Source organism: Ammospiza nelsoni, chromosome 2 (assembly GCF_027579445.1).
Source record: "Ammospiza nelsoni isolate bAmmNel1 chromosome 2, bAmmNel1.pri, whole genome shotgun sequence".
NCBI lineage: Eukaryota > Metazoa > Chordata > Aves > Passeriformes > Passerellidae > Ammospiza > Ammospiza nelsoni.
In genome coordinates this window covers 95,969,357-95,994,045 of record NC_080634.1, presented here as the reverse complement: position 1 = coordinate 95,994,045, position 24,689 = coordinate 95,969,357, and the positions used below count along the sequence as shown (strand labels likewise).

At 35.8% G+C, this 24,689-nt stretch overlaps 1 protein-coding gene across 1 annotated transcript in view; it reads left to right on the top strand.

Moving 5' to 3' along the window:
• MYO16 (myosin XVI) overlaps nt 1–24,689 on the top strand; it is a 278,025-nt gene that overhangs the window by 101,772 nt on the left and 151,564 nt on the right. Inside the window, exons 9-14 of the mRNA XM_059465978.1 lie at nt 132–285; nt 7,064–7,214; nt 12,922–13,032; nt 15,741–15,806; nt 18,549–18,676; nt 23,483–23,588. Of these exons, the coding sequence (XP_059321961.1) occupies nt 132–285; nt 7,064–7,214; nt 12,922–13,032; nt 15,741–15,806; nt 18,549–18,676; nt 23,483–23,588 (716 nt within the window). The remainder of the gene's footprint in view (nt 1–131; nt 286–7,063; nt 7,215–12,921; nt 13,033–15,740; nt 15,807–18,548; nt 18,677–23,482; nt 23,589–24,689) is intronic.

Sequence of the window (24,689 nt, the reverse complement as noted above, 5' to 3'; positions counted from 1 at the left end):
TTGATATCTGAGCAATTCCTTTTGGGTTGTCTAGCCTCATGTTTAGTCTTAATCTAATGTAGAGATTTTAATTCAAAGGAGCTTTTCTGCACCATTTTCTTGTCTGAAATGCTGTTGTTCCAATGTCTTAGATGTTGCAGCTTCTGATTTTATTGAGGAAATGCTTCTGAAGGCTGAAATTGTTTGGGAGGAAAAAATGAAAGACCCTTTAGCTGCTTCTTCTTTATCTCAAGAAGAGCCATATGAAGAGATCGTCCATGATTTGCCCACAATTTCCAATAAACTGTAAGTAAGTGCTGGTGGTGTTATAGAGCAATTCCCTGCAGTCATATTATCCTTTGAACCATATCTGTCAATCTGTGAATCCTAGCTGAATGTGCTTGGAGATGTTTAAATCCCAGCTGGACATGGTCCTGGGCAGCTGTCTTTGCATGTCCCTGCCTGAGCAGGATGAATGGACCAGGTGCGCTCTAGGAAGTCCTTTCCACCCCCAGCCATTCTGTGATTCTGTGTGATTTGATGGATCAAGTAACTTTCCTTTTTGAAATCTCCTGAATAATCTTTTGCATTTGTATCTCTCATATCTTTTTGTCAGCCTTTGTTTTATAGTTATAGATTATGAATAATAAAATATTATAATTGCCAGCAGAAATTACCTGGAGTTGCCTTAGCAGAATTATTAGAGGTTAATACTGTAGACTTGAACACCCTTTTCTTAAGGTAGATGGGTATAGTGTGAGTAAAACTATCATTGCCTATGAGAGAAGCAAGGAAAAATCCTGAAAAGAGAAAAATCAGATACATGATTGCAGATGAATTTATACTGGTCAAAATTATATTTACAAGTTTATATTTAGATTTGTACTGCTTAAAATTCAAGTGGAATCAAGTAGCATTTAGCAGTGAGGACTTAAAACTCAATATTGAAGAGTCAATTTTTTGTCTTAAATTGAAATGTTGGTACTTTTGTATTTTTTTGTCAACCTTAAAAAAAGATTGCCATGGGTATGTAAAAAGAGATGTACAATAGGTATGAAGCATAAATGGCTGTGTTATGGTAGTACAAGACATACTGATATTTCAAATTCTTCTTTCCAGATACTGTGATCCAGGGAATTTTAAAAGTTACAAGTAATGCATTTATACAGTGTGCAGTTGCCATATGTTGAAAGTATATATTTGTTAGTTGCATAATCTTGCAAAACATTGACAATAATTTTTCTGTAGTAATCACTGAATAGTGTGTGGAGAAGACAATAACCTCCCATAGAGAGACAGATAAAGCATATATGCTTCCATTTCATAAAATTTGGAAGAGGTGAGCAACTGTCATGAAATGATCAATCTGTTAAACTCAGAACTCTGTGGGATACATTGATATTTAGTAAAGATTTAATATTTAATGGATGGTAAACACAGTGTGTTGCTTCGTCATTTGTAGTCATTAATACATGCTGAATATATGATACTACTGTTTATGAAATTAAAAATTTTTCCTGCTTGATAATTCCTTACAAAATAATCAGTCCTCTAGTCTGACCCACTGTTTCAATAGCATAAATCATACTCCTCCAATTTATGTGGCCTTCAACTGTCTTTTAAATGAAAAAAAATTAATCTTGAGGCATCACTTGAGGCCTTTAGATTCTGAAATGTAACTAAAAAATTTATTTTTAATTATTGATATGTTTTAATACTAGAAGTAGAGGGTAGGTCACTCTTGTACCTATGTAATGATGCCTAGCAAAAGTTATTCATAGAGGTTTTAGAGACTTTGAGAACAGTCATCATTCTTGTGATGACTAAGTGATCTAGGTGATGCATTTCCATGTGTTTTATATTCTAGAAGTTTGTACTGCAGTGCACATATTGTACTGAAAACTGGTTTCAGTGCTAACACCCATTAACCTCTGGAAGACATGATCTACACATATTTTAAGTGGTGTGAAAATATTTTTTTCTCTACTCTTTCCTTCCTGTAATGCATAGATTAAGATAGCTGATTTTTGACAGTTTTCCATATAGTGACTCTTTATATGACAGTAATGCGACCTGATGTGTAAAAACCTTCACTGGAAGTTTTGAGAAAGCAAAGCCCACTGAAGAGAAAATCATAGAAAATCAATGTATGTGTGGGATTGGATGAGTTTAGCTTCTATTGCCAATGTATCCCAGTGTGGGACTGCATGTAGTCTGTGGTGCTTGCATGAGAATGCAGCACCAGGTGAAGCCAAAGCCCTGCTCAGCTCTGTGCACTGACTCTGGCAGTGATCCTTTGCACATACCCATAGGGGGCCATTATTAGGATACAGCAAGCTTGAAGTAATGACACTTTGGCACATTCTTGAGACTTTTAGCAGTCTTAGGTTTAGACTTCCTCAGCCAGAGCTTTGCAGTATCCATCTATCAGTTCTGCTGTCAGTGCAGTGATGTATCAGCTGGCCCTTCTGACATTGGAGCATTCTCGGAAGGCAAAATTATTTATGTATTTTTCTCATGCATGTCTCAGCTATCACCACTGAATATGTAAAATTTTTGGTGAACCATACCCCACAGACTTGCATGTTACTTATAAATCCTCTAACCTTAATTTATAGTGGCTGAAAATCAGGTGTCATCTCATAGTAAGCTCTACAGTATCATGCTTATAATTGTGAAGCCTAAAACCTTTGCAGAGAGGTATTATTCCAAATGATAGTACACATATTCTTAAGATATAGTGAATTATCCTCCAGAGTGACACCATGCTGCATTTTGGAGAGGCAGCCTAGATGCCTGGTTTCAATTTTTTTTTTTTTTTTAATGGCTAATGTTGAAAACAGAGTTTCATCCTTCATGCTCTGTTAACAGTCTTTAGAAAAATGTGTACTGTGCTAGTTTGAAGATAAATATCTGTGCTCTTCTTGTGTACCAAACCAATTTTTTAGTGGTGAAGAGGAGTGCACAATAATAATCCACATATACCTTTGCTTTAGTATACATTGCATCCATTCTTCATCAACTCTCTCGATGCAAAAAAGCAGTCTGAGGTGGAAAGTTTTGCAGTAGTTCCTAGTAATTCTATACTGTGGCCATATTGCTTTATGGCCATGTCTCAGAAGAAAACAGTATTCAAAAGCAGACTCAAAAATGATGAACAAACAATTATAAATAGCATGTGTTCTGTCAGCAAATCTAGTTTTGCTGGTTGAAATTTAAATTACAGCATTGATTTCTGGGATAACATTGTAAAGAGGTGAATTGAAGTTAGGAGAGGAAACAAAATTTAGTAGTCAGTATATTTGAAGTATGCTGTTACCAAGCAAACCTGGCTTTCTGCATTGCACTCAATCTCATCAGTGAGGTGTGGGTGGCACGGGGCAGGGTTGCAGTTATTTCTCTTTGTCACTCCTCTTGTCTTGCTCTTTTCTTGTGCTTTGCACAGGCCCTCCAAAAGCTGCAACACCTTTGAGGCCCTACCTGCTTCAGCATAGTTCTTTGGTCATAATTGACCAAGTAAATTAGCTGAAGGACAGAATTTTAGTAATGTCATGAAGTTATTTGAAGGTTGACCATTGCAGCAAACCTAAGGTCTATGCTGGAAAGTTTAGCCAGTCTTAATTCTAATGGTACATTCAAAAGAAAATTTGTTACTCCACTGGCAAAAATACCAGCACAGAATACATTAGTTGACATAGCTTACAGTTCAGAACATTAAATTGGCCATATCTGTTTAAAAGAGACTTTACGCTCATGCTATGGTCACAATGTTTGCTGTACTTCTACTCCAGTACATCTGCCTGTAGAGCACAGATAGTGCACTCATCTTGGTAGTGATAATTACCAAAAAATTAAGAACTTAGTCACAAAGTAATGCTAACTTAATCACATTGTATATTTTCCAATGCATGTTTAAGTAAATATTAATTTTAGTAATGATGTGTTTCAAAATCAGCACAAGAATGTGAAATAAAATTGAAATAGATGTTTTCAAGACAGTAGAACAGAAAAGAGATTCAATTGTTTTTACATTTCAGTTATTTTTTTCTATGTAACCATTTATTTAGCACTCGCCTTTCAATTATTCTAGTGTTTTCAAACACCCGTCTAATGTTTAATCTCTTCTGAAGGTTCTTTTATGCAACTTTAAGAAGTTTTTAGACTGAAATTTCAGCGATTATGCACTTTACAGGTGTCAGCTGGCCTAGAAATTGTTTGAAGTATCTCAGAATTGCCTGTGGAAGATTACAGAAATTTTCTCCAACAAAAGCTATAAGCTCAAAGGGCCTATGACAATATTACTGCAGATTCTTCCTTGATATAATTCTTTTATCAAATTAGAAGTTGTCCAAGTGCTTCCAATATTGATGACAAAACTTCCAATTTTTTGATTGTCAGCTCTTATGTTTCATGTTATTTCTTTCTTTTTTTCTTTTTAAATGACATGGTAGAGGATGGCAACTTATAGAAAAACATCTCACTTTATCTTAAAAAATGTCCAATAAAAAATACACTATATTTCAAATTAATTCCATACATGAAGTCTTCTTGGCATAAAAATTAAAATCACTGTTCCTCCATATAACATTGAATATTTTTTTCCAGTCAGTTAGGCAGGTAGAAAGTCCTACCATGTTCAAATAATATTATCCTAGATGACACTTCTTATCTACTGTGCAACATTATTTTGGCATAAGTCTTCCTTTGTGGTTAATTATTTATTAATTATCCATTAATTTTCATAAAAGAAGACAGTTCATGCTAATCTACTTGCCTATATTAACATACAATCTTTCCTTGCTCTGTTCTATAGTTGAGCTTTCAGAGGCATTGCTTGACTTAACCTTTTAACTAGTAGAAATACTTTTCGAAAAAGCCAGTGTTTTCTGGAAACATTTTGTTTTATTTTTCATACTGTCTTCTTGAACCTGAGTTATAATGAACTGTTAGAGTAATTTTAATATGTTTTTTTTCTTTCACAGAATCATTCACTTTTTTGTTTTAATATGAATTGTATGTCATCCTTTCCATCACATGAAGTCCTATTAATATCTCATAAATGTACATAATACAAAGGCTATTCTTGTGTACATCATTACATGAAAAGTGCCTGAGAAATGAGGTTATTTTTGTCCTCTTAAGTTCAAAATGCATCTGTCAAAACAGTAGACACTCCTTTACCCCCACAGTTTTCTTTGATTTACAACCTGCTTCTGAGACACCTGAAAGGTTAATTTTGTTGTGAGGAGTTTATAGCTGAATTTTAAGATTTAAGAAGCTGAATTTTCTAATGTGTGTTGTGTAGTTACCACAAAAGGGCAAGACTGAATGGGTAAGGTTCAACTTCACAGCAAAAAAATCCTGGATCGTCACAATTTAAAAGAAATGTCAAATTAATATTAAGAAAGATATAAGTGGCAGTGCTTTGGTTTTTGATACTTGAATTTTGCTTACACTTTTCTTAAAATCTTTCCTTTGTATGTAATTAAAGAAATTTGAGCAGTTTTGGACAGTAGCATAGGGCTACTCAGAAAGAAGACTTCATATTTAATTGTGTTTTGCTCAATTCTGAATCTGGGTAAAATGTGAATTAATATTTGTCATTCATGTTTGTGTCACAGGTGTTTAATTTCTTCTACAGTCTAATCACTAATATATCTTATTCTAATTGCCAAGTTCTGCTCTGCAGTTCAAACTGAATAAAAAGAGGGTATATCTTTTGTCCATGTGATATTTGGTAAATTTGTCACACAATTATCTATGGTAAATCTAAGCAGCAAATAGAAATTTTTATTTTTACCTATGTTCCTCTAAATATTTTACATTTACATGTCTGAAGCAAAACATCTTGAGGCAAAAATAATTTATATTTCACTATATGATGTTTAAACTAATTCTTTCAATATTTGCAGACTTACAGTTTCATGAAAGGCTTTGTTTGTCCATCTTTTATTCTGTGGCAAATGACTTTGTCTTGTTTTTCAATTAATTCTGTCTAGAAGATGTTGTAAACTTTATTTCTAAAATGATGGGTGTATTTCAGTTCTGTTTCCAAGAGCAACTCTTATCCTGAGTTGCTATCAATGTTAGCTATGATTATTCATTTGAGTTAACTGTGTAATCATGTTTTTTTAATAATCAGTGATTAAACTCAAGTTACTTAGAGTAAATATAAGATTTATTTTAACTAAGTTTGGGCTTTATTCTCACATTCCCATATTAAGTCCACATTTGCTTTCAAAGAGATTATGTACACATTTTGGCAAGGAGCTGATGTACACTGCATGAGATTGTCTCATTTGCAGTCAGAATCCAGACTAATATTTTTTAAGATACTTGTATTCTCAGCTCATGCAGCTGATTCCTTGCTAATTCCTTGGATGTACAACTTAGAAAAATTATCCAAGATTTTGGCATTGTTTTGTTTTCAGAAGTGTCATATTGTCTGAACTGCCAGTAGGGAAAACAAGTCCATGTGTATAATAGAAATAGTTTTAACTCTTATGTAGATGAAAAGTAATGCACATTGTTCAAGTAATTTCAGGAGTCTGCTGTTTGATTTCTTGTTTGTTTGGTTATTTTTACCTTAGCACAATTTCAGAGCAGCTAGATAAAATGCATCTTCAATATTGCCAGACTAAAGGTGAGCTAAAAAGTGATGGAATTTAATTTTGATAACTGCAATGGTGATATATGTATTGTTACATTTAAACACGCTATTTTTCAAAATAGTATTGTGTAGTTTAATTGTGCTTTTTAAATTCAGTTGCAAAATTGGCTATTGATTTGCCAGCCTAGTGGTGTCAAAAGCAGACTCATGCATATTCACTTTGGCTTGCTCAATTCTGCTTCAGGAAGACATGCATAAAGGTGAATTTTTAATCAAAGTATGTTGCTCTGTGTCTTTGGGAACAGACCAGCCTATGTGAACAGTTTATTTCTCACCAATTTGTTTTCAGTACTTGGACCAGGAGCTTGTGTTTGAGTCCTGAGCTGTGTCTCAGTTCTGTGCTTGTGCCACCCACAATTTGATTGTCTGTCATCTTCAGTAGGAGTCTAATTGCTTTATTGATTCTCTTTGTAGCAATCCCCTGGCATTACCAATTGCCAAGCAAGACAGTTTGCTGGAGAAAGATACCATGTTCAAAGATGCAGCTAAAGGCTTGTGTAAGCAGCAATCTCAAGACAGTGCATCTGAAAATATCACTGTGAACACCACAACCAAACTTGAGCAGGTATCAGTATGCTGTGTCTTGAAATTTTCATTAGTGCTTAGATCTGGAGGTTGTAAACTTAATGAAGCTGAAGACCATAGTACTTTATTCCCTCACCATAGAGCACTATCATTTGCATTATGGAGCCTTGACCACTCCCTGCAGTCTGTCTGTTTCCTCTGCAAATGGAACAGCTGCTTCCTGCCAGCTGCTGGTCAGGGGCTGTGGGGAGGGCTCCGAGCCCCTCAAATTCTATTCATGGGTGACAACAGGGGGGGGACAACTGTTGGTGCTGCCCAGAGTGTGTGCTTGTCTCAGACTTCGAGTTACAAAAGAAACACAGCCTGGGAGACTGAAAAAACAAATAAATGTCTAAGGAATATCAAGTTGCAGTAAGTGACTGTAATTCAAAGCTAGGAATTGCCGGATTTACAGCTGCAGTGTTAACTTCCTTACTTGTGATAATGTATTAGATCATCAGCACTGATTATTTGGATACACTTTACAGTTTTCTCAACAGGAGGACAATCTCATTCATTAGATAGGATGGATGCAAAAGGAGACAATTATCTATTGCTTATAAATCTAGCATGTCCCAGGTTTGAATGTTTAGGACTTAATTTTTTGGGTTGTTCTTTGCGTTTGTTTTGGGTTTTGTTTTCTTTGGATTTGTTTATGATACAAAGAGTTTGGTTTTTTTCCTGTTACAGGCGTTTGGGAAACACATATTCCAGAAATATTTAGCCATTTAAGAAAAAGCTACTTTAGGAACAAGGGATGGGGGAGGGTAGCATTTCCATTAAAAATAATTTAATTTGAATTTGAAGCATAACAAAGGAGCAAGATATTGGTTTGATTTAAGCCACGTTTGGTTCAAAGAAACTGCATCTCTGTCTTGGCAGAAGAATGCATGCTCCTCTGCTTTTTATTTGGATGTGTTTCAGAGGAATGGCTTGATCATACGAGATCAATCAGTGCATCCATATGTAAATGATATGAGTCAATCTGTGAAAGAACTTCAGCTTTGGAATCCTGTGGAGTGCTGGTTCCCTACCCAGTCAGCGGATACCACAGCATGTTTTGCACTTGGCTTACATCTTGTTTTCATGTCGTGCAGTTTCTGATGTTGCTGACTGATGTGATTTGGTAGAAACTGCCTTTCCAAAGGGACAAGCGCTGCTTGTCAGAAAAGTGAATGCTTGCAACCCTTTAAGGAGGAATCCTCCTATAATTGCAGGAAAAGAGAGGGGAGTATTTTGCTTACAGTCTTGCCAAGACTATTGCTTGCTTCTAGATGTTCAACAGAAGTGTGTACAAGAACACAAATACTTTTTTTGCGTCTGAATAATTTTGATGTAAACCTCGTCAAAATTATTCAGGTTTTCATTATTGCTAAGCTAAACTTTTGCTTTATAGTTTGTGCACTAAAACATGCGCAGAAAGTGATAAGATTAACAGATTAATTTTCAGTCTTTCAGATGAAAATGAACAAACAGAAGTTTTTATGCTGATAGTTTCATTGCCCACCACGATCTTGAGTCTCTTCAGGGTCTCAGGGCAGATTTTCAAAAGCACTCCTGTTGTTTCACTGCTTACTACAGTGGAACCTCCCACAATAATTACAATTCAAAGACAAGAGAGCAGACTTAAAGCTGAAACTGTTTTAACTCTTATTTGAGAAATTGCTGCAGGAAACAGTCTGAAATTCTACTCTAATCTAGCTAAGAGTGTGTATCCTATGTTTTTTTAAGAGCAGAGTAAACTAGAAAATATCTCTAGTTGCTGAATTTGGAGAAGTGCATGGATAGGAAGAGGCCTGTCTGAGAAATTGTCATTAGAAGGGGATAGGTTAAAAATAGTGCTATTTTAGTGAGTTTTAAAATGACTGGTTGCATTAGAAAAGAATTAATAAAACTCTTCAGTTGGCAAGAGCTTAATGAGCTTTAGCTCTTGTGAAGGAAGTAAAGAGCCTCTAGATTTTGTCAAATTAAAATATGTAATATTTTTTCTTTTGATGTAATTGTGATCCTGGAAGTAGAGGGTTTGTATTCTCTACTACTTGCCATGCTTTATGAGCTGTAGGTATATGTGTATCATATCTGTATTTGTCTTAATAATATTTAGATCTCAGTTTTCAAAGACAAAATTTTTCCATTTAACACTTTTTATTATTATTATTTTTTAATTTCACAACTTGGGAAATAAAGCTTTGTTTTAGTGCTGATAACAAAGGAAATCTTTGAACAATCCCTTCCTGCTGTTCCTGCCTTTTGGGTATCCTAATCTTAAGGATTGTCTAATGAGTTGTCTTTTATTCTTACTAGTTGCATTCAAAGTACACTCAAAGTAATCATGTTCTGTTTAATTTTTCAGTAGGATATGTGGAGTCATTACTTGGATTTTATGTTCATATATTATTGAAATATATCAGGATGATATTTTGTATGCTTTATGTCAGAAACACCACACATTCTTAGGCAATCTGGCATGCAGATTAGGCCTTTATTGGGAGGTCAAAAAGAAAAAATTGATCCTAGCACATTTCAGGCATGCATTTTTAATAGAAAAAGCCTTTAAGTTTTTTGGTTTGGAAAGAAATAACTATTCAAATTTATGTATCACTTCAGATTTCTTTAATTGTAAAAATGTTGAAAAATAGCCTTAAGAAAATATTATTTCCTAGATAGATTTTTATTATTTGAAGTATAGGAGATGGTGATGAAGTGACTACTTCAATAAAGCCTTTTGGACCTTTCTTGGCTTGTATTAGCTTTTGTTTTTTTCTTATTTAAAAGGTGTTCTTTGATCATCAGTAATGTCAAGATCTGTGCTGCCAAACAAAGAAAGCAGTATGAATAATTTTCAGAATTTTATCATATTCTCAATTTCTCTTCCTCTCATCTGGGAAAGATAGTTTTTGATAACAGATTCAAGTTAATAGCTTGGAATTGAATTACATGCTTCATGCTGCAAATAAATATAAATGAAATATTTTATTTCTCGTAATTGAGTCGTCTTTAAAAAAGTAAAATTGTCCTTTGGTTCTTGTTTATGTATTGTTGGCCATGTGAAATGTGTGATAGAGTATCCCCGATGCCCTTTTGATTGTTCCCATATGAATTATGACACAGACAAGGCTCAGCTGTGAATAATACAATATTACACATAAGAGCTGGGATTTATAAATATATTTCAGTGACACAAGTATGTAAAAAATATATTTAACTAAATAATATATATAACTATGTAACTAGATATAACTAATCTATGAGCAGATTCTGAACGTTGTTAAGTATGTAATTGAATAGAGTAAATAGAAATCTTCTTTGTAAGCATTACAAAAATTTAAAAAGGAATCACTCTCAGAGGCATGGTTATGTTGGAACTTCTGCTGTATGTATGGCTATTTTTATTTTATGTCTCATAACATATACATGATGCAATTAAAATGACAGCCAGATAGATGCATTGAGCTAAAAAACACATCTGTATGCTCAGAAAAGTGGATGAGAATGGACGCTTAAGGTGCCCATAAATAAGATATTAAAAATATCATTTAGTGTTAAGGCAAATCAGTGATTAGTTTAAGGGATTTAGAGTTTCGTATTTCTATGTGATTATTTGCTTGTTGAACAATGGAATTGGATGCAATCATTCAGGTAGAAAATGCTGAAACTCCAAATCCTAATTTTGTAGAAAAATGTTGAAAAGATTTTGATTTCCTTACCTGGAGTTTTACTGAGCACTTCACATTTCTAACCTTACTTACTGAATGAGCATTTTTGGCCATGCCTAGATTATGAAATAAATGCCAGCCAGTGCCTGTTCCTGGCCTAGGGCTGTGTGGGATGACTCCATAGACATCTGTAAGGAAAAATGTTTCTCCCTCCAGAGATGGGGCCATGTCCAAATGACCTATGGAAAAAGATTATTTTCATTTGACTTGAATGATACCCAGGTTTCATCTGCATGAGTGCTAGCTGATAGGAACCAGGAAGGTACAAGGAAGTGTGCTAAAAAGTTCAAAAACATGAAGAATCCCAGGGCAGTACTTTTATCCAAGCCTTGCTTTTATTTACAAATACCTAGCAGAGGTTTAATCTTTGTAGGGATAGTTTAAAAGAAGCTCATTCTATGGCACAGGTGTTCTGAGTTTTGATAGCACACAAGGGGGTGCAGTGAATGCCACTGCCTGTTTTGTTCTTTCATGCCAGGTAAGCACACTATTAAAGAAAGAATGCCACAGATTTGTCTCTCTGCTCTCTCTCTACAACACTTAAAAATATTCTTGGAATTCTTTGGTTATTTTTTTTTCTCTATTCCAATATACATCATCAAAGACAAATTCCAAAATGCAATTTAATTTTTTGTTTTGCCAAGTAGAATTCTTGTTTTCTAGTCAGCTGTACGTCCAACTGCCATAATTAAAAACAAAAAAGGGCAAGAAATGCCATTTTCTATGTGACAGAGGGATCTTCATTCACTTCAATGGGATGAGGAACAAACCTCTTCAATAGGTAGACAATGGGTGCCTTACACCTGAAAGGCACAGGTAGTGAAATCTGAGTATCAGGTTTTCTGAACGTGACCTTAAACCTATGGCAACTGAGCTGCAGCTTGGAAGTTCTGTGTCAGATCTCCAGTACTGAACACAAGTATCCATTGTCTTTGGGCTCTTCCCCATGGTAGAAGCAAGCTCCATGATCTCTCCAGTATCTCCCAGTCTGCTTCTGTCTCTGATCTCCTGTTACTGACAAAAGCTGAAGGTGCTGAGGTGTTCATCAAAACAGGGCAGTGCCTGCTTTTCTCTTGAGCCTTCACTTTAAGCAGAGCAATAGAAGAAAGAAGTATCATCTTATTTGTCCATTCTCAAAATAGACCCTAAGTTATTATAGTAAACTCTGAACAAACAACTTAATTCTACTGCCATTCATGTGAGAATTTTCTGTTTCTGGGTATTTTGCTGCCATAAAAAATGAATCAAACTACATTTGAAGCATAGACCATTATTTATAAGCACACTGCTTAGTGTGTCAGTGTTGATTTTGTCTTTAATCAAATTTCCATTATCACTGATTCTTTCTTCTTCTGTCTCCTGTCTCAGTCTTTTGGATCTTTTTTGTTTCATTAGGTTTTTATTTACCCTTTCAGAGTTTTTATTATTCACCCTAATCGCAGAAGTGTTAAACAATTTCACTCACGAGTTTTGGCTAAAGTGGACTCTTCTGATTATCTTCTGGTTTCCCTAACAACACATTTCTAATTTCTTACTAACTTGCTTCTCTTCTGCAAGAAAAATTCAAGTACAATTTCAAATCCCATATGATAAAGAGTGGTCTGAGAGCTTCGTTAAATACTGCAAGAAATACTTTACAAGTCCAGTAGCTAATTTCTTGATTTCTTCTGCTATAAACATTTAATGAAGAGAGCAGGAAAATTGCATTTGATCCAAGAATCTTTATGAGTTTAAGAACTGAAAATTGTGCTCTGGTATCTTCTAAAGAGCCCATCAGACTCATGCAGTTATACACCATAACATTGACATTAATTTTTATATTCTTCTCTTCATTAATGATGTGGATTTATTGGGAGTCACAGCTTATCAGTTTCCTAATGCATTTTTTCCCATAAATTCTAGTGGTCTTGGTTTATACTGTAGAGTTAGAACATTATGGTACAGAATGATTCACTGTGAAGTTACTTTATGTCTCTAATTTTTGTTTTCTAGATCAAGCTAATGCCTCCAGCTCCAAATGATGACCTGGCCTCTCTGAGTGAGCTAACAGACAGCAGCCTGCTTTACGAGATTCAGAAGCGTTTCAACAACAATCAGATATATGTGAGTTGCTATTCACCTATCAATAGTAAGCTTTCAAAAAAGACCAAAGAGAGAACAGGAGAAATAGGATTGCTAACATATTTACTGGACAGTAACCTGCTCCAAACTCATGCTTAGTTTTAAAAGGATGAGGGCATGTATGTGTGTGTTAGCCCTGCAATTCCTCAAGATTGTGTAGGAAAAGGAGAAATAAAAAATAGAGTATCACTTCAGACAGGTTTGAATAGAATTTATGTGTGTTTATTTCATGGAGGAAGTAAGTTGGTAAACATTGGTGAATGCATTTGTCATGAATGGGTGTTTTAAGGTCACTCCAATCACAGTGTGGTGGGGTGGGAATGCACCACCATGATTTATAATCTTCCTTCTCACACCACCAAAAGAGCCTTCCATTTTCAATGCTATGTTAATTTAATAGAGCATGAGTACTGGAAATGTAAAAGAAACTAGGATCTAAAGAGCTTAGAATTCTGCATGGGAGAGTTAATTATTCGTTTCTTCTAGCATCAGAGAAATAATTATATTGTAGTGTTAATCATCTAGATACCAAAAGAAATTTTTGTATCCCTGTCCATACCTTACCCATAACTTATTACTAACTTACTAAACAGCTGAGTGTAATGCAAATGTGAAACGAGTATATTATGTTTAAATTTATAAGTTGATTACACTATTTAGACTAAGGGAATATGGGGAACTGTTATGTTGCTGTGATGGGAACTTCAGTTTTAGGTGTTATGACATTCAATGGTAAAAAAAATCCTGGGGTTTGGAGTCATGGATCAAATGCTAAATATACTCATTTTATGAGTATTTATTTTTCTTTATCTCACTTTCAAATATACCAGATAACTTAATCTGAATTAATGAAGATCCACAGAGGAAGTCTTTTATTTTAAGATGCTGAAGATTTCACCTGAAAGGATCTTGTACTCTGGAATTCTCTTAGCTTAATAGAATTTGTAGGCAGCAATCACTAGTGTTCTGCTCAACAGCAGCCACTGTGCTTTGGTAGTGTCAGCTCCAGTGCTGAAGATGCTTGCATCTTGACTTGGTTCTTAGACTTAGAAGGAAAAGTCCCAGCCAAAGTCCTCATTACCACTAAACACTTCCTGCTTCATCTTCTTTTTTAGCTTTATAAAGTTTCATTCTGCCAGAAAACCCAACAGTGAACTCAAGGTTGGTGAGAGAAGGGAAAGAAATTGATGCATTTTAGAAGAAAGCCAGTGCATTTACTATGAAAGACAATATTTTCCACCTCCCCAAATCACAATGATTCATCTTGAAAAAGACAACGTGGCTGGAACTGTTCACGTGATGCTTTGCTGTCTGAGCTCCTCAGAAACAGAAGTCTGGCAATTTCTGCATTCTAATAGCAGTAGCTATTTATGTGGAGTGAAAAGTATAGCAGCAAGATTGGCCTACAGTCTTACACTTAAGTGGACAGAATTGTAGAATGGTTTGAGTTGGAAAGGACCTTTAAGGATCATCTGGTTCCAACCCCCCTGCCATGGCCAGAGACATCTTCCAGTAGAAGATGTTAAACTCAGAGCCCCATCCAGCCTATCCTTGAACATTTCCAGGCATGAGGCATCCTCTGGGCAACCTCTTCTAGTGCCTCAGAATTGTCACAGTTAAGATTTTTTTTTCCTAGTAGCTAATATAATTCTTTCTCTTTCAGCTTAAATCCATTTCTCCTCATTCTGTCCCTACAATCCCTGATAAAGAGTCCCTCCCTATCTTTCCTGTAGTATTTCTCCCTGGAGCCTTCTGTCTCAACTTTCTCAGCCTATCTTCACAGCAGAAGTGCTCCAGGCCTCTGATCATCTTTGTGGCCCTCATTTTGCCCTAGCAGGTCCATGTCTTTGCTGTGCTGGGACCCAGAGCTGGATGTAGTGCTGCAGGTGGGCTCTCACCAGAGCAGAGGGGCAGAATCCCCTCTCACAGTGCTTGTGGTGCAGCCCAGGCCACAATTGGCTTTCTGGGCGGCAAGAGCACACTGCTGGCTCATGTCCAGCCTCTCATCCATCAATAGCCCCAATATGAAATAGAAAAATCTTGCAAACATGCAATCATTAGATGATTTACTCTTTCTGATATGGTCAGGATAGCTTTCCTAGATTCATGCTCATAAGTTCCTATACACATACACTTGCATAAAGACTTGCATGTGTATCAATTGCTCCATTTTACCCCACAAGCAACATATTTTAATGTATTGGCTCTGGATAACCAGTGAAGCATTTTTAAATTATGTCGTCTATTCCATAAAAATCACTTGAGGAGCTTTTTTATGTGGTAGGCATGCCAGGAGTTAGACTCGATGATCCTTGAGAGTCCCTTCCAATTCAGCAGCTTCTGGGATTCTCTGACATTTTTTTTTTTTAGTTTAGCAAGTGGTAAGCTACAAATTAACTTTCAAATAATCTACCAATAATATATGTAGTGCAATTTTTCTCTGCATAATTTTCAGTTATGAAGAATTCAATTTTATTACAAAAAATACTAATTAATTCTGTTCAAAATGTAAATTTAGATTTCAAATTCAAACTGTGGAGTTAAAAGCTCAGAATTCATGAATTATGTTTAGCATGTTGTTAGCTAGATTTATGAGGCTTTGTTGAGAGTTCTTTTTGGAAGAAAGCCATTAACCTCCTGAAAAAATTAATTTGTTATTTAATAAAGCAATTATGCCTTGTTTTTTTCAGACCTACATTGGTGATATACTGTTACTTGTTAACCCGTTTAAAGAACTTCCTATTTATTCCACCATGGTAAGCATTCTCTTTTAAAAAGTTTGCAGATATTTTTTCACAATTCATATAGTTCATTTGACCGGTCAAACCCCTAAAATTAATTAATGTATATGCACATTTTATAAGGGGGGCATCTCAGTTTTAATATTTTAGCAAAACCTCAAAAATTTCTTCCAAGATACGACTATTTTTTCTGTATCTTTCTGGTAAGACAGCCATTTTGATAACACTGTGAATGAGCAGGACCTCTTTTGCTTGTTTAAAAATAGTTCCTGATGACCTTGGTGGTTTCTGCTGCTGTCAAACTTATAGAAAAAGATGCATACTTCATACAGTGGTTGTTTGAGTTCACACCCCTTGCTCAAAGCATGATTATGGAGATAACAACCTTGGATGGTGCACAAAGGCTCAAAATGTCTGTCTGTGCTCCACACCAGGCTCCTCATCTTGGGCACTTTGGAGATCAAAACGCTGAGCACCAGCTGAGCACTGCCCTGGGTCGGGCACAGGGAAGGGGATTGTGCCAGGCACAGGCAGCGTTTGGGCAAGGGGGATTGAGCCATGTGAAAACATCCAAGTGTTTTGATTTCTCCTTCATCTTCACCCAGACATTTTAGAGATACAGCGTTGGTGTAACTTAATTTATCCTCCCCTCTTATCTTCTCATTGATGCACAGAGATCACAGAACTCAGCCTCCCTGACAGAGAGTGTCCAAATATGTCTATTTAACCTACAGGAATTATAAAGGGTTAAAAATTTGGGAAGCAAATTGTAATTTATGGCTGTTTGCTGCATCATGTGGCTTGGTGTGTAACTAGTAAATCTGAGAGAAAGAAACACAGTGATGTTCATGGCAGAAGCAGCAGATTCTAAGTAGGGCGTCTGAATTTATTTCTAGAAATGGAAATCATCCATCATCCCCAAGGTTTTAGATGATGGTATTTCTTCCTGGCACTGTGTATTTTATATTGGATACATGATCTTGTGCACCAAGAGAGAACTGTAAAGAGGAAGAGTTTACATATTAAAATGTTTCCTGAATGTTTGCTGCATCTTTACTTCTCTGTGATAGATCTATTTAATTAAATTCATCATGAGACACTTTTTTGTCCTGTAATTGTTTGGGTCACCTTGGATAATAATTGCTTTCACTTCATCTTTGTAATCTGCAGACAATTGTGCAGCTATTTCCCACATGATCAAGAAACCATGGCTGTAAAACCACTTTGTTTTTGAAATGCTATAGTATAGTGCAGCAGCTTAGCTGATGTTGTATTAAAGTCTCTGTTAGATGGTCTATGTATTAAAGTAATAAAAAGTGATGAGCTCGATTCCTCACTAAATGCTGACATGCTATATGATGTGGCTCATTAGTTAGCATTTTTTTTTCAGGTATGTAGTTTGTTAGCTGTCAAAAAGAAAAGGAATGCAAACATGTATTGAGCATGATACTATTTTTGGAACAAGGATGAAGCAATGAAAATATTATAATCTATATCTTTTAATAAGAACCACATTTTATGTTTCCTTCTTTTTTTAAAAAATAATATATATAACTTTTTGACAGAAAATTCTGTTATTGTGCAGTGATTGCCCACACTTTCTTCCAATAGAATACTACCAAAATAAATATTTTATAAGAAATCATTCACTCTGAGATGACATAAAGAATCACACATTAATGGACACTGATGTACTTTGCTCCTCATGAAATTCCATGTAATTGCAAGATGACAAAATTACTGCTTTTCTACATAGAAATACACTGTACAACTACACTGCACATTACAATAGCATTATACAAGGAACATGCAAGTACAATTTTGAAGGTATCATAGTGACTGTAGAAATGCTTGAGCTGTAGTCTTGCTGCTTTGTTACATTCCTGCAGAATTTACTTGTGCCCAATTAAGACAAATATATTCTTGAAGTTCATGTTAGAAAAATACATAAATTTGCCACATTTTGCATTGAGCATACTTGTGTGAGGGTTTTTCTTTGTACTTTGTGACATTCTGAAATGATTCCTGGAGAATTGGTGTGGATTTAATCCTTTTTGTCTGGTAGCCCTTAAGGCCTGACTGAGAAGATACCATGGAGGATTCATTCAGCTTCACTGTTGTAGATACACCAGGATTAAATAGTTTAGTATCTAATTAAATAAGACAGCATGGGACAGAAAGGGGCAGAAAGGGGTGACATATCAGGATATCCTCAGAAAAAAAAAAAAAGAAAAAAAAAAAGAAGTGGTTTCTATAACAGATAATTGGATTTACTCAGGCTTCAAGGGTAGTACACTTTGCCAGCTATGTGTGTCAGGAGTTATTCTATATTGCAGAGAGCCTATTCGTAGGAGACTGCTCTGCCATGTAATAAATTATTAGTTTATAACTTATTCCTTTAACTTTTCATGGGATGTTCATATTTAATTTTGTAAATTTTCAAGTCAAGACATTGAAAAACTATAAATGTAAGGCATTAAAAAGTAGCTTACTAGGTTTTCTTTTACTTAATGGACAAAGCAGCACTGTTAAGTCCTCTAGTTACGTTTCATTTTGTATCTTAATTAGACCTTCTGTGTTTAAAGATCTATTTTCTGTAATTAAGATTTTCATAGCTGTTGTAAAGGTATCGCTTCTGTACATGGAGAAGTTCTGTTCATAATGCTTAGAAAGCTTTGCAGAAGATCCAGGATTAAAGGGGTGAAACATAACTGTTTTGAAATGCATTTATCATTTTAATTTTCTGCAATTTTTCAGGTCACTCAGCTTTATTTAAGTAACTCTGGAAAACTGTGTTCCTCACTTCCCCCACACATATATTCCTGTGCTGAAAGAGCTTACCACATGCTATTCCAGGAGCAGCGTCCCCAGTGCTTTATCCTCAGGTGAAAATTTATCTTTCTATTAATTAATTTGTACCTCCTGCCTTTCAGCAGTTTCCCTTGGGCCTCAGCAGTTGAGATTTCCATTTTATTTTTTCTCTAACTGATTTTTTTTCTGTGTACTGATCTCTGTATCATACATTAGAGCAAAATAGAAATGAAAAAGGTTTAATTACATCTCAAGTTCATAAATTCTCTTGGGCGATTGCCCCTCCATGCAGCTGCATCTAATTAGGAACAAGAGTTAATGGTAAAGAATTCAAAACTGCTGTGTGTGTTTGCTGATATTACATGAATCAGGATTAAAAACAGAATCTATTGACAATAAAATGATAAGTCCTTGACTAAATTATAAACCTCTGTGGTGAGGCGCCTGCATTGGAGCATGCAATCTGCCTCTGTTTGTGTGACCGTGAGTTTGTTCTTTAGCTCTCCAAGCTCAAAATAGACTTTAAAATGGACTTTAACCCTTACTCACAGTGTTGTTTCAATGATAAAATATTTCAAGATTGTGAGTAATTGTATTAGTAATCTGTGAAAAAAGTTTCATCCAAATATTCTGGTTTTATAATGAGGAAATTTGGCATTCACCTGGAATGTTTTAAACAAATCGCCAAATCTATTAATCCTTTTAATAAATAAATCCTTATAATAAATCCTTTTAATAATTCCAATCCTTTTCTCAAACTCTTTGAAAACAGTGAGAAAACAGTGAGTCTGGTGAATTTGATGTACTCAGTCAAAGAAATGTGTTGCTCAGTCTCATCCCTTTTCAATCTTTTCACTCTTTACATACTTTCATATCTTGTCAATCTTTAATCTTAACATCCTCCTTGGGATTAGAGACTCAATGAGATTTTAAAAGACCTTTGAAATCATCGAGCCCAACCTTTGACTGAACACCACCTTGTCAACTAGACCATGTCACTGAGTGCAGTTCCAGTCATTTCTTGAATAGCTCCAGGGATGGTGACTCCACCACCTCCCTGAGCAGCCCATTCTAATGTCTAATCACCCCACCTGCAAAGACCTGATGTCCAACTGTCCTGCTTTAGGGTAAATTTGGGAGAAAACTTCTAAAGGGGTTCTTCTTGAAAGTAAGTTTAAGTGGACACTCCCCCCAACTGGTTTGAGAAAAGATTTCTTTGGAGAAAAGTGGAAAAAAAAGTTTATTTTTGTTAAATTGTTTAACAGGTAAAGCATTCACTAGCACAAAATGTGAATAATATAAAACAATAAAACCTCTTGCCACTCTGAAAAGATGACAAACTCAGAAAGTCCCCTTGGTGGGCTGTGCTCAGCTCACTCAGTCTCTGGTCAGTCCCTCAGTGCTGGAAATGCCGCAGCCCAGGCCCGGCCCGGTGGGCCACAGGTGCAGCTGCCGGTGCTCTGCTGGTGTTCAGCCCAGAGCAGGTTCAAACAGTTCCAAGAAAAGAAAAAACAACAGTCTAGGGAGCTTCTCTGCCTCAGCTAGCTAAAACTAACCAAAAGCAAAGGAGAGCTCTGTCCCACCGTCTGCCTGTGCTGCCGATAACACAGTCCAGGAGAAAGATACAGGGGAGCAAGTGCAGTCCCTGACTACAAACTCCCACCTTCCCTCTTGGAACCAGCCTTAAAGGTGTAAAACTTATTTCTGGGCTAAACAAACAAATGGGGATATGGGCATCATAAAGTCAGTCTAGGGCACCTAAACCTCCCCTAGTGCAGCTTGAGGCTATTTTCTCACTGTTTTGTCACTGGTTGCCTGGGAGAAGAGGCCAATCCCCACCTACATCCTCCTTTCAAGCAGCTGTAGAGAGCGATCAGGTCTCTCCCAAGCCTCCTTTTCTCCAGGCTAAACACCCCCAGTTCCCTCAGCCATTCTGCCTAGGACTTGGTGCTCCAAACTCTTGAGCAGCTCCATTGCCCTTCTCTGGACTGCCTCCAGCACTTGAATTTATATTCATGAAGTGAGGAGACCAGAACTGGACATGGGACTTGAGGAGCAGCCAGATTTGTTACCCTTTTACATTTTTTTCCCCCAGTCAATTCACATCTGATCAAAAGCTCACTCATTGAAATACAGCATTTTACAACAGGAAAGCATTTAGCCAAATCACTGAAGCACCTACTATCTATTATTTGCAATTATTTTCGGTTTGTAGCAAGCCAGCTTTATTCATGTATGCTTAACACCAAGAACTGTCTTTGTGTAAACTTCTAATGGAAATTATGGAATAAAATTATATTATTAGTTATGCTGTTAAATAGCCAGTAGGTGGACTTTTCATTATTAGCTTCTTTCTGACTGCATTTTGCTCCTGCTTTTCAGGATATGAAAATACATTAAGCACTGACAAGAGAAGTAAAGAGCTGTCCAGGGAGCCTAAATATAGCCCTGTTAAGAGCTAAGGATCCTTAATAAATCAAACCAAAGATTTATGGCATGCTGATTGCTAATTTTGTGAGTCAAAAAGTCATAATGAATACATAAAATGAAATGGTCTAGCTTGTTAACAGTCAGGAGTGTCAATATCCAATGATACTGTTGTGACAAAATCACATATTTAAGCCAAATAATCTGGAATGGGGAGAAGTCCTTGTGTTTTACAATGGAATTCATTGAAAGCTTTGGATTTCCTCAGTTTAGCATCACTAAAAGTATTCTGTTCAATTTAACTTTTTAAGTATAATTCCATGTGTTTTAAATGCAATGGGCTCCTGCAGTACAGTTACATATTTGTATTGAAACATTGTTTATAAATACACTGACCAATTCAGCTTAATTTTAGAAATATAATTTCCAACTAAAATGAAAGATTGATCAGTTACAGATAACATTGCTGATAATACAAGACTCATTCTTTTTTATTTAACAGTTTTGCTTGCACATATTTGTTTCAAATCTAGAAACTTCAGTCACTGGGAGCAAGACTCAGTGTCTCACTTACCTACTCTGAAAATGGAGAAGAAATAAATTGTTCTGACCCCCAAAAGTGTGTAAACTTAGTCACTCTTCCCTGGATGTACCTTACTATATTAATGGGAATTTGGAGTAGTAATGCTTCCTGTAGTACAATAAGAGATTTGTTTCAAAAGTCGATGTAGAACAGCACACCTAGTTTTTTTTAAATCTGGTGGAAATCTTATATGACACATTCTGTCAGCAGTTTTCCATCACTTCTGATTATAGTTAAAGTACTGCAGGAGTAAGGGTTTTTTTTTTTGTTAAGTATGGTATGAGTGTGGTATCGTTGGTCAGAATTGAAAATGAAGCACAAAAAATAAAACCCTGCCATTTATAACATCTGAAATGACAGATATATTGCTCCTTACAAGTTCTGTATTTTGTCATATTTTCCCTAAATAGATGATTTATAGAATTTCTTTACAATGGAGTTGTTGTTTATCTAACAGTAATGATCCAGTCATGATCCACTGTTCTGAAATCATAAAGGTATAGACAAAGATGCCTAAGATGTAGAAACTGGGGGTAAGCAAGTACTTCTCAGTACTTGCAGAAAGTAATTCTTAAAAAGTGCCTGGGGTTGGCTGCTTTCTGACTCTTTTATCTGGGCTTCCTTGATTAATTGTTTCCATGTGATGGCTATGTCTATGCAAAAGTCCCCCTCTATGCAATATATATGATAATGGATGATAATCCAAATGCTGCAGATTTGACAGTTGTAGCTTCTTTAATTCCCCTGGGTGTATAATGGGTCATCTTCTTTGCTTCACATGACTTTGTATTTTCACACTTTCAATTGGTCTTTTTCCTAACAAATTTAGATTTTAATTTTTTTTCTTAATTTCGAAACAGAACTTATTTTTTTAATTATTCGTAGTATTTGAAGAAAGAAGTTTTGAGCTGTAATTAAGGCTGTATTAACAAAATATTTATAAAGCAATAGTAGGAAACAGGCCCTCCAGCAGGTAGTTACAAAGAAAAGCTAGAAAGCCAGAGGAGGAAAGGTGAGAAAACTTCATCAACTTCCTTCCTAACTAACTAAACTTCATGTTTCTTCCTGAAGTCTCACCAAAATTTCCCCTCTTTCAGTTTGTACCATTATTCCTTGTCCTGTCACTACAGTTCGTGACTAAGAGTCCCACTTTGGCTTCCCTGCAGGGGATTTTGCTTATTTCCTCCATGCCACCACTTTTCTATTGTTTCTTTCAACATTGGTCATTCTATTGCCTTTCACCCTATTTACTCACCCTATACACTTTCCCTGGCAGAAATTCTCATTCTTTTGAATATTTATTCTACACCACAAACCAGAAATCACAGCAATCTAGATAGAATCACTAAAGTCAGAATGTACTGCAGAAAGCGGGCAGGTTGTAAAATCAATCAACTTTTTATTTTCCTTCCTGTTCCTTTTGTACTTTCTTTCCATTCTTCCTATTGTATTCTTCACTTTCAATGTCTTCTGATTCCCCATCATTACCACAACAGTAATTTCCCATCTGCAAAGAGAACCAGGCAGCATTAGTGAGCTCCTTTACTGGATGAAAGATAAAGGAAAACATAAAATCTGTGCTGTAAGTACCTTCAAAAAGACTTGAAAGCATTAGATTTGTTTGGTTTGACCTGTGGTACAAGACAAGGTGTCTTGACAGCTCTGACAGCCTTCATGTATATACACAGTCAGTCAGTCTGTCTCCTGTGTTGTGCTCTTTGTCATCTATAAACCTTCTGTTATTTGAAATAAAGGCTTGATGGAGGTACCTTCAATCCATTCAAACAAAGCCAGCAGAGAATATAAATAGCATTTCAGTCGTGTAGCTAGCCCTGATTCCTCCCTCTCTCCCTTGCCTGTCTTCTTGCAGTGGAGAAAGTGGTTCTGGGAAGACTGAAGCCTGCAAACAGATAGTGAAACACCTCACTTGCAGAGCCAGCTGCAGCAGAAATGCCTTTGATACAAAGATAAAACATGTAAGTAGCATTCTGACCACTGAGTGGAATGAAGCAAAACCTTGGCCTCTTGGATAGACAGAGATATTTGAATTGTATGGAAAAAGGTGTCAGCTCTGTAGAAATTCATAAATGGCTTGTTTTCACCTTTGAAGTCAAACAAAGTTGTTTTTTTTTTTCCATGAATGGAAATGGTATTGGGATTAAGCTCACATTGGTCTGATAAGAAGCATCTTCAAAGTGGAGATAGTTTTGTTTCTAAGTTTTGGTGACTTTGAAAATCAGTGTTGCAGTGAATAGGAAAAATTTCCGTGATAAGGAACTGTTTCTTATACATGAAATTAATTGCCTTCAGTAAATAAATAAATTTGCCTGTATGGTATTTTATGGACAGTATAAGTTGAGACATCTGAAGTAACAGTATGCAGGACAGAAACTATAAACTTGCAGGAGAACTACAAGGATTGAATGAAGTCATATGGCTCCATATCTGTGTACTAAATATATTTAAGAACTAGATAAGAGTTCTGAATATTTTTTCAGTCATAATTAATTTCCAAAATATATACCCATATTTAATTCCTTAGAAAGGTTCACTCTGAAATTTTAAATTATGCTGAACCCTGGATTGCCAATTCAAATTTTTTAAAGAAATTACCTTTCCTGATGAAACTTTTCATCTGAGATACCAACTCAGAGACAGCTATCAATGGGTCTTTATGGAGGTGGAAGAGCATTATCAAATTTTGGGTATAGAAAGACCCTTTAAATCTAGCTTAGATGGGATATCTGACTTTAGATGGTAAAGGTATTGGATCTCATCTATAGGGAATAGAGTAGAGATTCTAATTTTGTTACCTTGTAAGGTGCCCTAATGAACACAGTTGTCTGGATTCATTCGTGCTGCAGTTATGCATAGCACATTAAATTAATAAAGTTACAGAGGTTAAAGCAAGTGCTGAATTAGCCTAAAAGCAAACACATACTAAACAGCACTACTGGAGTGGGACTGGAACCAAAACTTGGCTGGCTAGTTTTCTGCTGCCACCTACTGCACAGACATCTGGTTTAATTAATAATTGTGAATGGTTTAATTTTTAGAGCTTCTGTACCACTCCATCA